This window comes from Diadema antillarum, unplaced genomic scaffold (genome assembly GCF_040938485.1).
Source record: "Diadema antillarum isolate AM-2024a unplaced genomic scaffold, OU_Dant_1.0 seq00000799_RagTag, whole genome shotgun sequence".
Taxonomy (NCBI): Eukaryota; Metazoa; Echinodermata; class Echinoidea; order Diadematoida; family Diadematidae; genus Diadema; species Diadema antillarum.
This window is the reverse complement of record NW_027271683.1, coordinates 419,042-434,459: the sequence shown is the minus strand read 5'-3', so window position 1 is coordinate 434,459 and position 15,418 is coordinate 419,042. Positions and strand designations below refer to the sequence as shown.

At 37.4% G+C, this 15,418-nt stretch overlaps 1 protein-coding gene across 1 annotated transcript; it reads right to left on the bottom strand.

Moving 5' to 3' along the window:
* Positions 1-9,134: 9,134 nt before the first annotated feature.
* LOC139739455 (uncharacterized) lies at positions 9,135-15,106 on the bottom strand. The gene is made up of 7 exons (XM_071650065.1): positions 14,933-15,106; positions 14,087-14,285; positions 13,213-13,331; positions 11,928-12,020; positions 11,061-11,271; positions 10,451-10,557; positions 9,135-9,322 (listed from the first exon to the last, which is right to left on the bottom strand). Exons 1-7 carry the CDS (start codon positions 14,988-14,990, stop codon positions 9,135-9,137), a joined length of 975 nt encoding a protein of 324 aa, XP_071506166.1. The 5' UTR covers positions 14,991-15,106.
* Positions 15,107-15,418: the final 312 nt, after the last annotated feature.

The window sequence follows — 15,418 nt, the reverse complement described above, 5'->3', positions numbered from 1 at the left end:
TTTGATTTTTCGGTTAGTCGAACGTTGCGACCACTTCTCATCTCCACCAAGTGAAAAGAAACCGTTGTTGGATTTGAAATGATGTGGGTTTTTCTTGTAAATCTATTGTCTTTTCCGTCGTAGTGTGCAGGGACTATACTGCTCTCGGAAGGTCCGGAATATGTAAACGACAAGCCATGGTCACAGTGTAATTCCTCCCTTCTTTGGTGTGCCTGTTTTAGGAACGCTCAACGACTATAGCTTTTACTGCAGCCTTCTCCGATATTAAGAAATCATTCTAATTGTAATTTCGGGCTTTTATATGTTATCTGCAAAAGATTATAAACAAGTAAATGAATAAGAAAAAACTGATCGATTTAGCTGCGCAATATTTGAGTATACGTAGTATGGATATTGCAAGTCTGTTTTGCAAGTACGCGTTATTTTTTTCCAAAATGAAATAATTTAGTAATACAAGCCATTTCTCAAAGTATATGACAATTTCAGAATGCTGAAGTCAATACATCAAGAAAAAAATGAAAAAGAAGCCATTTCAATTCCAAACAATAGACTGTAAGCAACATAATCCAGTTAATGCATAACTGTTTTTATATTAACCGCACCCTCGCCACACATTCCCCCCACATAACATTCAAATCATATTCAAATCATTTTCTCCAGAATATTTGTCTATTTATCATAAGCTCCCTCTATTGGCAACAAAACGAAATCTACACTCGCACCAGTGTCAGATTCATTTTCAATTCAATTCAGTTCAATTCAAACTTTATTTTCGCTTTTCTTTTTCCAACAGAATGTACAAGAAACAATATTATAAGTTTGACATGCGAGTAATAAGATAAGATATACATAACCAGACAGGATTAACAACATGTTCATGTCTACATGATCAGTACAAAAAAGATACATACAATCTGTATACACTCTGCGAGAAAAAAAAAAGTGGAGGTACCCACTCAAAAGTACCCACTCATTTTGACAAGGCTATTCATATTTCAGCCCTGCGAAATTAGTATTGGTTGATAAATTAGTGTAAAAGAAATGCTTTTCAGAGCGGACCAAAATAAATTTGAAGTAATTTTGATGAATGTGAGGTAGTATTTTTGGGTACAACGATAGTGCATGAGGCTTTTACAACAAACTTCGTGCTATCTAATTTTGACATGCATTTTATAAGTTAGTTTTTTTTTTTATGAAGACACAATCAGAATAATGGATATACCTTTGATTTTTCGGTGAGTCGTAAATATTTTTCTGCCTTAATGACTGCACGTCGACTTGGAGTTCTGTAATTCATTTCCCTTTCCATGATAGTGTATGAGTAGGAACTATTTTCGACGAAGATGAAAAATTCGAGCAATGGCATAGATCATTACGACCATGTAGGTTCTTCTTTCCTTTGGTTTTCCTGCCTTCGAACGGCTCAACTATCGAAACCTCTGCTGCAGCCATTGTTGATGTTACGAGCTCACTTTGATTGTAAGATTGCCCCCCCTTTTTTTTTTCTTCGTACGCATTATGCCGGACTAATTTCGCCGCAAAACATATGTGAATACGTAGTATGCTTATTGCGAGTCCGTTTTGCGAGTGCGCGTTAATAATTTCATTTTTTTTTTAATGAGAAGATTTACGAGCAGCATTTTTTCGAAGTATATAGGAAAATATAACAGGGATGGAAACATGCAAATTACATTGAAAGAAGATGAAGAGGAAGAAAACCCATATCCATGTCAAGCACAATCAAGTGTCATTAATCAAATTCATTGAATGAATATTGCAACAGGGTAACAAAAAATGGAAAAAAAATGAATAAAGATTTTAATGACAAGCTAAAATTTGAAGATCACGTTTCTTATAATTGAAATGCGTATTTAAATGTGCCAGTGCCTGCTAGGGTTATGTACTTAACAACTTTGTTTAAAAGCGGATTTTTTTTTTTTTTTTTTTTTGGGGGGGGGGGTGGTGTGTTACGTTAAACATTGAATTATGTTCAATCTAATTTATTTTCTACGTGTAACTGAAGTCAAAACAATAGATATAAAAATACATTAAAATATATCATGCAGAAAAAAAAATACCAAATAAGGTAATTATTATTGCAAGCATTAATTTCCATAAAACATTGCTGAAAGAAAATGATATCAACTGAATGATGGAGCGAACAGAGTTTGCCTTGGCGTTGTGAGAGTCCTGGGGGCGTTTCATAAAGCTGTTCGTAAAGTTACGAACGGATTACGAACGACTGGTGATCAGTTCTTGTGCTGAATTATTGAAATTCTAATAAGTATAGCACATCAGAACTTATCACCAGTCGTTCTTAAGTCGTTCGTAACTTCACGAACAGCTTTATGAAACAGGGCCCAGGCGTGGCTGTCCAATCCACCAAATCACCAGTGTTACTGTGATAAACTATGTATTCCAACAAAATCCCATTCTCCTTCACTCTGACGTTGCCTTTACTCTGAAAAGGTTCTTAGACAAAAATATCACAAGTATATTGTTCAACAGTGTGAGAGTACAAGTTCGTTAATTCTGATAAAACAATACAACAGTATTGAATTGTACAATACAGAACAAAAAGATACCAATCACTTACATATATCTGTGAAAATGAAAAAAGAGAACTTGAATAAAGCCACAAAGGCCTTGTAAAGTAAGTTCCCTTATGTACGAGTATGCACAAAATAATTGATTTTTCATTTTTAAAATGTACCTTTGTACACAAAATAATCTGGTCTCCAGAATTACTCCAATATGATACATTTATTATGTACGATGACCTCTTCAATATAACCACCTAAGCATGGTGAGTACTTAATCTGTACACCGTATCAACTTCCAGGTTATATCCATGCAATGCACATAAAGTATGACATGAAATAGACATAACTATAACTGAACAATGTCTAATGACATATACCTGTACTCTGTAAGCAATTATAAACCTTTCCTCTGAGCAATACCTTCTTGAAAGCAAGATATTATTCAAGATGTTATACAAATTATTCGCTTGTAGAGGGACACAGATTGAAGAAACTCAATACCATCTTCAATCATATACATTATAAAACAATATAAAAATTCATTCAACTTAATAACAGATGTCTAACCAATCGATTTGAAACTTATCACACATTTCATACATTATGCAATCAACTCAAATTATCTACACTGGTTCAAACCTTAGAATCTCGACTTCTCTATAGAACTTGTTGATTAAGGAAGCGGCAGCAATGGGCTAAAACTCCTAAACACGGCGGGTTGGTGTAAGGTGACTGGTGTAGAGACAATTTTACACCGCGGGGGCGTTGCTGTACGTGTTGCATCATGTAACGTGAAATTGCCTTGGCCTCATTACGTGGATGCTGCAATGTATACATGTAGTCGTGACGAAGGAGGAGCTAATGGACATTGCAGTCGTTCCTTTGTTGCCTTTAATGATGCCGAGCTTTCGACCTTTTTACAGGTCTTCTACAGGGCTTGGGACGTGAACACAACAGAAACAACTAATTTGTATGCAATATCAGCACATATACATCAATATGATATATATACACACGTAATTAAGACATGAAGGCAGTAGATGTTGCACGATGCCGGCTGGTGATAGAAGCTTTCGACCTCGGGTCTTCGTCAGCTTTATTGTTGAAGACAGATATGGGAATGGGTGCGGCATTAACTACCTTTTCGCACAGAAATATCCTTGGTTTCATGATAATTTCCTGGGGGTGGGTATGTCTGGATGTGTTGTGTCGTTTGCATCCTTTTCCCACGCAAGGTTGTATCATCTACTGACGAGGTCTTCCTTCCGCTAAAGACTTAAAAATAAGTCATTTCATCAACTTCCGTCAGATGCCATACAGAACTTCATTTTACGTTTACATCATGTTTCCGGCGGCAACGGCAGCCCTCTTGTGCGCTGTGGGTCCAGATGGGATATTCTCTTGTTTTGTTTTTTGTTTTTTGTTCTGTTTTGTTTTCCTCCGTATTCTACTTTTGTTCGTTCCAGTCCTCGCAGCAGTGAACATGAGAGTAGCTATCAGACAACTTTTTCATGGCGTCTGGTCAGGCTAGACTACACAGAAATTTCCGTCGCGTCGCACTACGGATCACCTGTAAGTTCGATTTGTTCCGTTTACCATGTTTTATTTCTCATCAGCGCCGAGACTGCCGTGGCAATTTTTTTTTTTTTTTCTTTTGTGAGGGTTTAAAAATCTGACCGGGCTACCCCGGCAATAACGGCCTGTCACGTTTGCCCGTCGCGTTCCATCGCGTTATCTCCCGTCCATCCCGTTTTGTCCACAGTGGTCTGAAACGTGACTGCCCTGGCTGCCGGGAACATGGTGCAAGGGCGGCATTATGTACGTACCTGCGATTTTTCGGTTAGTCTTGAGTTTCTATCACTTCTTCATCACCGAGTTAAAAACAGTCTGTTGTTGGATTTGAAGCGATGCGAGTTTTTTCTTGTAATATGGCATCTTTTCCGTTATAGTAAAGATAAACCGGAACTATACTGCACTCGGAATATCCGGAATCTGTGCTACGACAAACCATGGCAACAATGTAGCTCCTCACTTCTTTGATGTGCTTGGTATCAAAACCCTGAACGACAAGAGCTTTATTTGTTGTTTGTCTTTATTTCCGTCTTCAGATTTAAAAAAAAAGAATACACACAAATTGCGTATACAGTAACACGTACCGTATCTGCAAAATATGACTGTTCTTCCACAGGGTCCCGAGCTTTGACTGTGGTCATTTATGATGTCATGAGATAACTTTGAATGTATCATGGGCTTTTATGATATGTCATGCCTGATTGATTTCGCCAAGCAAAATATAGTTGCCAACAGGACATGCACGGGAGACGTGACTGCAATGCTGAGTTGCACCCCTTTAATTATGCTTTCGGGCTGATTGCCCTTCGTAAGAATATACAATGACAATGTGTAATAACAACATTCAGCTAGAAACAGCCACGGTATGAAATCAAACTAAACTCAGCTAACTATAAATACATTAATTCTATAGATTAATATCCTTAAACATAATTAACTTCTGAAACATAATAATACAACGTGTTTTTTAACAGATACGAATAACAAACAAACGTAATATTACTAAATACAATATACAAAACGGAACTTTCTCTGTTCCTGCTGAGTACGGTCGTAGTGTTGTCTATGTGAAGATTATAACCGGGTATGTGTGTGTGGGGGGGGGGGGGAGGAGTGTTCTGTGATGGGGCTCGTTCCATTTAATTTATTATAAGCTATAAAATAATAATATTTTTTTTAACATGCAGAAACCATTTGTGAGATATGAGAAAAGAAGAAGAAATCGGTGCGTAGCTTTGACATCATTATTCCTCTCACTGTTCCTCCTTTTCGGAAAAGTGCAAGAGTTGAAAAATTGGTCTCCGCCGGGAATCGAATCCGGGTCTTTGGCATGGAACGCCAACGCCTTAAACCACTCGGCCACGGAGACGTCATATCGTTTCAGGCAGGCCCAAGCTCGATAACCCGACGGACCAACTTTTCAACCCTTTTGCGCATGTTCCTTTTTAGGACAGAAAGTTTTGAATAACAACCAGCCGGGTGCTACGGCTGGATCTTCTAATGAGATTCATGTACCGGTGAATTGGGATAATGTTTTGCGAGAGAAATTACCGCTGCAACAGCTTTTTGGCTGTTTGTGAGTTTTGCGATATATATTTAAACGTAGTACGCATTGGTCAACTGTCAACTGTGCCACACATTTGAAATATGATTATAATTTTTTTTTTTTTACATCGGCAAGTACAATGAATTTCAAGAATAGCTTTTAATTTTATCTCTAAGTATGCTGTGATGATTATCAACAACAAAACGAACATAGAAATCTAAAAGTGGAACTGCACTGGAAGGGGAAGTAAGATAATGCTTTACTGTACAATGTATACTGCACTACTTGATTTAACGACTTTACATGATGTGCAGGTTTTTGCTGGATCTTAAGAGGATTTTTTTTTTTTAATTTAAGGTGTAGTTGTCATATCTAATTGCCATGGATGTGATATTCTTATTTTGAATCTACGTTTACTTTATTGGTATTGTACTTTATGTGATTGTATTTTTATCTATATATGACATTTGTTTGTATTTTAAATGTGTAACATTCTTTGCATTTTATTGTGATTTATGCATGTATGTAGAACCTACGCAAATCACCTCTGCTGAACAGGGTGCTGCAATCTATTATGTCAAAATAAATTCAGTCAATCAAGCAATAGCCATTCTCTTGCTCTAGTTTGTTTTGTATGAAAGACCAAAGGTTTTGAATGAGTTTTTATTTTTCTTTTACTACGACTCGTTAGATTATATCACATGAGTGTATATCCCATAAATGCTTTCAGTATGTATATCATATAAATACACATACACACACACACACACACACACACACATATATTAGATAAACCCCTCAAAAAAGTTTGGAAATCTGAGTTTAATCAATCATTTCTCATTTTCCTTAGATATAATCTATTTGTGCTTACCACAAAAACATTGTTTAATTCTCTTTAAAATGATACCATACTTGTTATGATTTTCATTTACATGGAGGTGCAGTGCTTATGAGGTAAAGTCAGAATTGAAAAGCTGCAAAATTGCCCAATTTTTGACGTCCGTAATGGAGTTTCCTCGTTATGAGTGAGTTCCCCATCGTTTCTTTGGTGTTCATTTACTGTAACATCAGCATTTTTATGGAGTGAAACATGTATGCGTTCAACCAAACAGATAAACAACATATACACACACACACACACACACACACACACAAACACAAACGATCATGACTCGAACCGTTTTATCTCACAGAACCTCGCCACATTAACCACAACAAAGACATAAAGATGTGAAATGGCACGGTCTTGATTTTATTGGAGTTTCATCTTTATTTTGTCTTCATTTTGTCGTTATTTTGTCTTTACTTTATGTTTACTTTATCTTTATATTGTCAATGAACATGATCGGGGCTCAGTATCTGGTGGACGACCCAAGTGCTTGCACCACCGCCTGGCACCGTGTCGCAGCTGTTGATTAGCTTCGTGATTCGCTGCTGAGGAATGGCGTTTCACTCGTCAACCAGTATCTGACGGAGTCCTGCCAATGTCGTTGCATTTACTCTTCCCCACAGCTCGGCCAAGTTGATCCCAAAGATGTTCTATGGGGTTGAGGTCGGAGCTGCATGCAGGCCAGTCCATTCTAGTGATGCCCTCTCTCTCGAGAAAGTTGCGCACAAGTTTCACTCTATGTGGTCTTGCGTTGTCATCTTTTTGAAGCATCTCAGCTTCAATTTGCCCTATGGTGCGGGCTTTTTGAACATTGGTTACACGTGGCATGATGTACAACCATAAAACTTGATGAGCTATCAAAATTGCCTGGCATGGCACTACTGAAAACTTGAATGTGAAGTTAAGATGTCTACTGAAATTTGCCTTCATGGCTATAACCAGTTGAGAACAAAAGACCTAACACAAAAGAACATGTCCTCTATTTACTCTTCACAAACATTCTCATTCATATTTAAAGGACTGTTCTTGTTCATTTTGCAACTTTTCAATACAGACCTTATCAGACACTTTCGAGTGCAGCCCTTTACTTGATAGCATAATCATATAATATAGTGAGTAGGATATCATATTAAAGAGAATTTAATGATCTTTCCATTGATATCAAGCATGTATTGTATAGTGCTTACAAACTGGAGAAATTTACGACTGAAGTCAAATTTCCAAACTTTTTGAGGGGTTTATATATATATATATACATGTATATATATATATATATATATATATATATATACATAAATTATGTATGCATATATTATATTTACAGTATGTAAATAGATTCAATAACATTCATGTATATTATTGGGAATTCGTGTGGCCTAAACTAGAATCGTGGAACTAAGGGTCACTTGGTCATTCGGTACTGAAAAGGAGAATAACACACGCTGAAGGATGCCAGCCCTGTGTGTATGAATCGACACTGATTGATGTAATCTACAGCCGTCATGTTCAGACACGAAATCCTGCCAGTATTCTGTCTCCAGTAAAACGCTTATACTGTATAGTGTGTGTAAGTTTGTTTTCCACACGTTTAGATACAGAAATGAACTTAAAAACAAACGATGTGTTGCGACTCTAAGGCTAGTTTTCCAGGGATAGGTTGTATACGACCCTACACACAAGTACAAATTGTAGCATTGGGAGACACATAAAAAAAAAAAGGAATGTTCTTTGCCCGTAGGAAACCATGTTTTCTTGTGCGCACGTCTCCTTTTAATGGGCTTCTCAACGAATGCTATAATTGTTTTTGGTAATTATGTCAAGATGGTACTAGAAAAAGACTCATTTAGATATGCATTTTTTCTTTTCCCTGGACAAAGTAACAATATCTGGATTTGCATTGGTTAAAATCAAATTGAAAGTAATTCTACCTTTATGTTTATCGTAATCGTAACTACCTGGCCTGTACAAGCAAAACAATAGTGAAAGCTATCTGGAGATTATCCAGTTTCATAATTTATTCTTTGTTTATTCGTTTCATTATTGTAAATAACTAGAAATCGGACACAACATAATATTACAAAAAGTACAGATAAATTGATATTTCTCTGAAGAGTTATAAATCAATTTTCTTTTCGTTGGATAGTATCCATATTTTAATTCACGCGGTGCATTCTTTGATATTTTTTCCATAATCAAGGATTAATTTGTCAAACGCAGATCAAACAAAGAAAATGTGCAAGAGGCGGCCTTCATAATATTAGCAAAGTTTGACTGGAAAGGTGACGTCCAGGCAAATAATTGACACACCAGGAGGGAGGGGAGAAGACCTAAGGTCAAACGGGACAGAACCAGCAACTATAGATCGAAAATAATGATAATGATAATAAGAATGATAATAGGAATAATAATAAAACATCTAAAGACAAAGGTACAGTCGCATTTTCAACTGTTCCGTCGTTGAGACAAACTCAATCGTTATCTTTTCGTTTGCTTGCGTCGGGAAATAAAGAAATAAAGGATTATAGGTTGAGAAGACGCGTTTCCATGACAGCATCAACCTGTGCTGCTACGTGTCAAAGGTCACTCAATAACCCATGTAAACAGCTATGGGGAGCAGAGCGAACAGCTTGGTAAACAATGCCACAAGTGCTTTCGGAGCGTTGCTGCTCGTGGTCATTTCCATCTCCATGGTAACATCGTCATCCATCGAGTCCATGGGCATGAATTGGAACCGGATGTGGTCGCCGTCCGCGATACGCGTTTCCGCCAGATCTGTCGAGGTTAAGAGCAAACCATGATGTGCATTGTGTTTTATGTGGTGTCCAGATATCCTCAAGGCAAAGAATATCAATTACTATTGTGTACGAATTTTATTTCTTCAATACGACACACGTTGCACTGGTTGCTTGTCAAACATGTAGGTTAGCTTATAAACTATACCTATGCATACATGTCAACATCAGTTAGCTCCTCATTATTTGCAACAGCTCCTCCAGGAATATCAACCTTCCAGACAACTGCGATCAAGCCCCAAACAATTATCATTACACCGTACAATGTAGTAACTAAAGGGGGTATCTCACTCATCGGCGAATGTTTGCGGGCTTATAGAATTCTAGGGAATTTTAATTTATGTATTCATTTTTTTTTTCCAGGGTTCCTTAACAGTGTTGTAATCAAATTCGTAAACAATTGCAGTCAAATTCGCGTAAGCGTTTCACTGTGGTAAAGAGTTTGCGAATTTAATTGCAATTGTTTACGAATTTGATTACAACTGTTAACAAACTCTGAAAGTCCCTAGAATTCGCTGCGCTCGCAAACATTTGCCGCTCAGTGAGATACCCCTTAAGACTATTAGTACTATGGTCAACGATCTTTTCAATATCCAATACCTCATCTTTGGAATCAGCTCCCTGATGATAATATTATGAGAGCATGTTTACCACTAGTACTTAGTTCAAGTCTTCATTGAAGTTTCATCTGTTTGTGAAGTAATTTTCACTGTTTTCTAAACTCTTACTTTAATGAAGTGTTTTAGGTTGATATATTATTTTTTTTCTCTTTTGTCTTTGTGTGTTCTTATACATGTATCTGAAGTCTTTTCACGTTTCTTAAAAAGCGCTTGGAGACGTAAATTTAATTTGCGTTCTATAAAAGTGGTTTATTGTTATTTGTTTACGAAAAATTCGGAAACTTTCCGAGGTCAGATTCCTGAATCATGCATGCTGAAACTGAATCGTTGAAAGTTATTCACGGAGTTATCTGGAGTTCCTTTCTCAAATACTACGGATGCTCATGGATGAGCCATTTCTCTAAAGAAAACAGAACTGTACCAAAAACAAATGATGCGAGCAAATAGTGACAAGTAAACGACAGGTTCCAGAAAGCATGGGGACTCACCAAGAGGCAATCTTCCGCCGTTGGTGGCGTTGTACGGGGTCCAAACGTAGCCGTCTTGATTCGGGAGAGTGTTGAGAATTGTAACCTGGTCATTCTGTATATCCGAGCTTGGAAAAAAAAAAAGAGAGAGGAGTGAGTAAAAATTAAAACAGAACGAACTCATGCACATTCTTTACTTGTCGACATGACCTTTACAAGTAACCAACCAACTGAAGGCTATAACTACATCGAACTACTTTCTCTTTCTTTCCGTCTCTTTTCCGATCTATCTCTTTCTCTTTCATGTTTTCCCTACACTCTACGAAATGCTAAATAAACATTCTGAATGTAGTCTCTTCTCTAGCCTTTTTGTTAAATGTTAAATCTCACACTAAACAGGTTATGTTTAACCCTCAACATGTTAAACTACCATTTCAAAAAAAAAAATTATATCCAACATGAAGAATGTTATATTTAGTATTATAGTACAATAAATTGATAATTATAATTCTTGCAATATATATGATGATTATATATTACAAAAATTATCCTTTACAGAAAGGTTGGAGGAATTAAAGCATTAGAAATTTCGATTTACCATTTCATTTTGAAAGTGTTCCTGTAGCTTTACCTGATTTTAATGGGAACTTGTTCGCTTGCTGTCATGACGGCATCAAGGAGCGATTCTTGGGAGACGTTAGACAGGACTAGCTGCTTACAGACTGGCTGGAACCTGGTGCCGTTTGTGAAATTCTGGGTGTTTCCCGACGACACGGTGAGGTAAAACACACCATACGTCAAAGGCATGTTCGGTTGAATATCAGGTGCATTCAGACATACACCTGGAACATTGTGGAATGCGAGAAAGCGCAATAGATACAGTATAAAAGCCAAAAAAGGACAGTTGCAAACTGAAATGTCGCATAAGTTAATTTTTGATATAGTCAGTCCTTTGCCATTGACTCTTTGATCGCAAAACTTGCACCTTTCGAGCAAAAAATAAAGAATAAGCAAAGTAAATAAAGAAAAAAACAAAGAAATAAATGAAAAGCTCAAAAGAAAAATCATACACGTTGATTTGACTTCATGAATGAAATTAGATTGATACGTTTATGTGATGTGTATAGGAAACCCTATATATTATAATTGAATATATAAATGAATTCTCAGAATATGCCTTTCTTTACTTTTTAAAAATGAATTTCACCAGTTCCATGCAGAGTACAGAGTAAAATTCAGAGTCACTGATTGATGAGGATGGCCGCTGAACGGGGGTGGGGGGGGGGGGGGGTGGGGGGAGGGGTTGCGCTTCTCATCCCCTCTCTTTTAGGTCTTGAAAAAAAATGACGCAAAAAACAACAACACCAATGACTTTCAGAAGGACTGGTCCCGTCCCCCCCCCCCCCCGGAAAAAACAACAAATATAAACTAAAGATAATAAACATTCAACTTCCCTTGGATGAGATGATAATTTCTGACACAAATACGGTTGACTCACCCTCGTAAGTCCGATTATGATTGCCGCTGGACATCACTTCGGTGAAACTCCATATATACGCAGAGCCCTCTACGGGATACAGGAAGTCAACACCTGGTGGACGGCAGGATGAAAAATGGTTGTTGAACTTAAACATCCAATGACCTTTCTCGGAAAGGTCGAAGGGCGAGTGAATGTAAAGGGTAGACACAATTCAAACGTAGCTACAGAGACAGATTACCCAAATGCTAAACGTGTCCTAAATAGCGACTAACACATCGAAGTTTTTTTCTTCTTCTTTTTCTAAACGTCTTGCTGTAATATAAGACTCTAACCATAGTGTCAAGCATTGGTTTGCTATGATATCATGTTGTTAAAGGGATAGTCAATTGGTGGAGATGAGGATTGGGCTTTTAACTTTTTGCGAGATACCAAGAAACCACTTATGAAAATAGTACAGAGCATACCATTCTAAGAGGAATTCACAGTTTATTTGATGAAAATCGGTTTTGGAATGGCTGAGACACCTAACAACAAAGTAAAACAAAGCGATCCTAATAAAAGGATCCCACCTTGTATAGGATTGCTCTGTTTTGGATATCTCAGCCATTTCAAAACCAATTTTCATCAAACAAATGGTGAATACCTCTGGGAATTATATGTTCTTTTATAGTTCATCAGAGGTTCCTCGTTATCTCACCAAAAATGCTGGAAACGTGAAATTATAGGTTTTAACTAAAACTATACGGGCCCTTTAAAGCAAGAAAAAAATACCTACAATGCTGTTGATTAAATTTGGTAGGAAAAAAATAGAAACGAAAATGAAAATCACACGATTCAGTGTAATTCAAACATCACAATTTGAATGATTGATAAGCACACCAGACTGCACATGGAAACATCAAAGGAAATGAGCAGTGGTACAGCATAATTATATTTCAGAAAAATCATAAATATTCTGGTACAAGTCAAGTTGTGTTGTTGGGCTGGAAAGAATAAAGGTGTCCCACCGTGTGAACACATTGTGAACACAGTGTGAAATCTCTTCACATTATCAAATTCGAGTGTTTTAACAATGTGAATACATTGCTTGCAAATCATCAATTTACATGCAGTGTGGAACAAATCATTGATTTGTGAATTCTCTTAAAACCACACCACAGTGTGAATTCATCTTCACACTGTTAAATTCGAGTGTTTTCACATAGTCGACTATGTGAACACACTGTGAACACACTGTGAACACACTGTGAACACACTGTGAACACACTGTGGGACACTGTTCTTTCCAGCATGGATTACTCACCCACAGGCGTCATAGCACCCATTTCGTCGTATAAACCCCAGAAATAGTCGCTGTTGCCCATCAGGCCGTTGATAGTTGTAACGAAATGTCCGTACATAGCATAAAGTTGAGCCTCAAAGCTGCGGAAAAGTCAATTAAAGCCATACACTCTATTTTATTTCTTATGTTTAAGTGTCGTACATGAAGTGGAACGCCAAGTTTTCATGCAAACAAAATGTTACCAATTATGTGACATTCAGGTATATTTGAAGTGGATATCAAGCAATCTGAAGTTTATATATTTTTACGGTACAGTAAACACTCCCGTTATAACGAACATGGTTATAGCGAGATTCCGGTTACAACGAAGCAAAATTCAGGCCGCAACATTTTCAGCTCTATGAATCTGTATTGTTTCATTTGTTCGGCTATAACGAAATTTCGATATAACGAGAGAAAACTGCTGGTCTCGAGGACATCGTTATAATCGGATTCCACTATATGTCACAAACAGTGATCATGGCGGTATCAACATAATAATTTGAATGCGTTTTTCAATGAAATGATAATGTTATTGTCCCGCTAGAGTGGATACATTGTGTGTGTCTATGCACGCTTTCCTAACCCGACTCGGAAAAGCAAGAAATCGTTTCCTTTGTATAATCATGATAAGAGTGTAGTCACAATCATAGACTTCATCAGTTATCCAGTCATTTCTTGTCAATGTCCCCGATTAACTCTGACGGTATAATAATGATAAGAACTAGGGGAGGAGGGATTATATCACTTTACCCCTCCGTAGACCACTATCATTAAAGAAAGAAATCATACTGCATACAGATATGTTTCCAATGGAAAACTATGATCTACGGTCTGGAGAAAATGTCCAGCTTACGTGAAATTCATGCCATGCTGTTGTGACGCCGCAAGCATCCCTTGCCACAGGGTGGCGTTCTCCGGTACGCCGTACTGCAGCCGACAAAACGTCGAACCGTTCCCCTGACCATCCGCTGAAATGAAGCTTGTGATGATCGGGATGTTTTCGCTTGTCGGTCCGTACATACCCATTTCCATCGGGCACTCATTGTAACTTCCTTCATAAGAGAAAAAAAAAAAGCATTGTCAACAACACAGAGTATAAAATGAATGATATATTTGCCGTGTTGCCAGTTTACCGAATGCATCGTCACAAGATATAGTACAATCAAGAAAAAAAGTAGTTTATAACCCAGTAAAACACAGGGAAAATCAAGCAAAATCCTAGTATTGTATAAAAATGAATAACATTCATTTGATAATCAAACACCATCGTCAATCAGGGCAAATTGTCAATGGTGAAATTTTCTATTTCATCAGTTTATTGAATAACTTTGTTTATTGTATGGTTTCAGTATACTTTGAAGGGGAAAAAACGCTAGTTATAACTTTTCAAAGGGAAGAAGGGCGCGCCCACAAACACACACAAACACAACCATTGATCCCTGGCCAAAATTCTAATTTCATACATTGGGTTTAAGTTGAAAAAAGAAACCCGCAACTTTATGGAATAAAGACGGATCTCACTGAATTTAGAATAGTCACTATTCACAGTGATTCATCCAGGATTCTTCCAGACTATATCCAATGTTTTAGTAAATTGTTAAGTCTACAAACAGGTTAAACAAGTGCATTTCGTAACAACTGTAACAGACTCACACACTTTAAAAAAAGAAAACACTTTGTGAAGGTATACATAACATACCTTGAGTCAGAGCTGCCCAAACCAAGAAGAGTGATGTTGTCAGCAAAACTCTCGCCATGTTAGAAATACAAGGTAGTTGCACGGATACTCGGACTTTTTTTTAATCTTCCTCTTCCAGTACTCTGGGACTTTTGCATTGGGTCCGGATCAAAGAAGTGATGCGTTGCGACTGCTGAGGACTAGTTATCATGCCCAGTTTATGCCGCTAGTCGGACCCTACGTCATGTGGGCGTGCCAACAAGGCAGTCACATCCAGCCAATCGGGACATGATCTTTAGAAAACTGACGCTCGATCCCCAACCACGAAGTGCAGCGTATTTCCACAAAGAGCAAGCGGAAATGACAGCGAAAAAAAGTTACTGATGTTGTTATTATATTCATGCGATATATTAGTTTGGTGTAGTGGACATCAAAGTGGCCTCGTATGACTATGAGGATAGAAAACTAAGCAAAACTGATACAAACCACAAAATCAGTGGCTTAAAA

Bases quoted from the DNA above. Each gene is read 5' to 3' on its own strand.
- LOC139739455 (XM_071650065.1), bottom strand. From the start codon at position 14,990: ATGGCGAGAGTTTTGCTGACAACATCACTCTTCTTGGTTTGGGCAGCT. The intron at 14,286-14,932 runs GTATGTTATGTA...TCTCTTATGAAG, and splicing joins TTGGGCAGCTCTGACTCAAG to GAAGTTACAATGAGTGCCCG. The intron at 9,323-10,450 runs GTGAGTCCCCAT...TAACCTCGACAG, and splicing joins CGGCGGAAGATTGCCTCTTG to ATCTGGCGGAAACGCGTATC.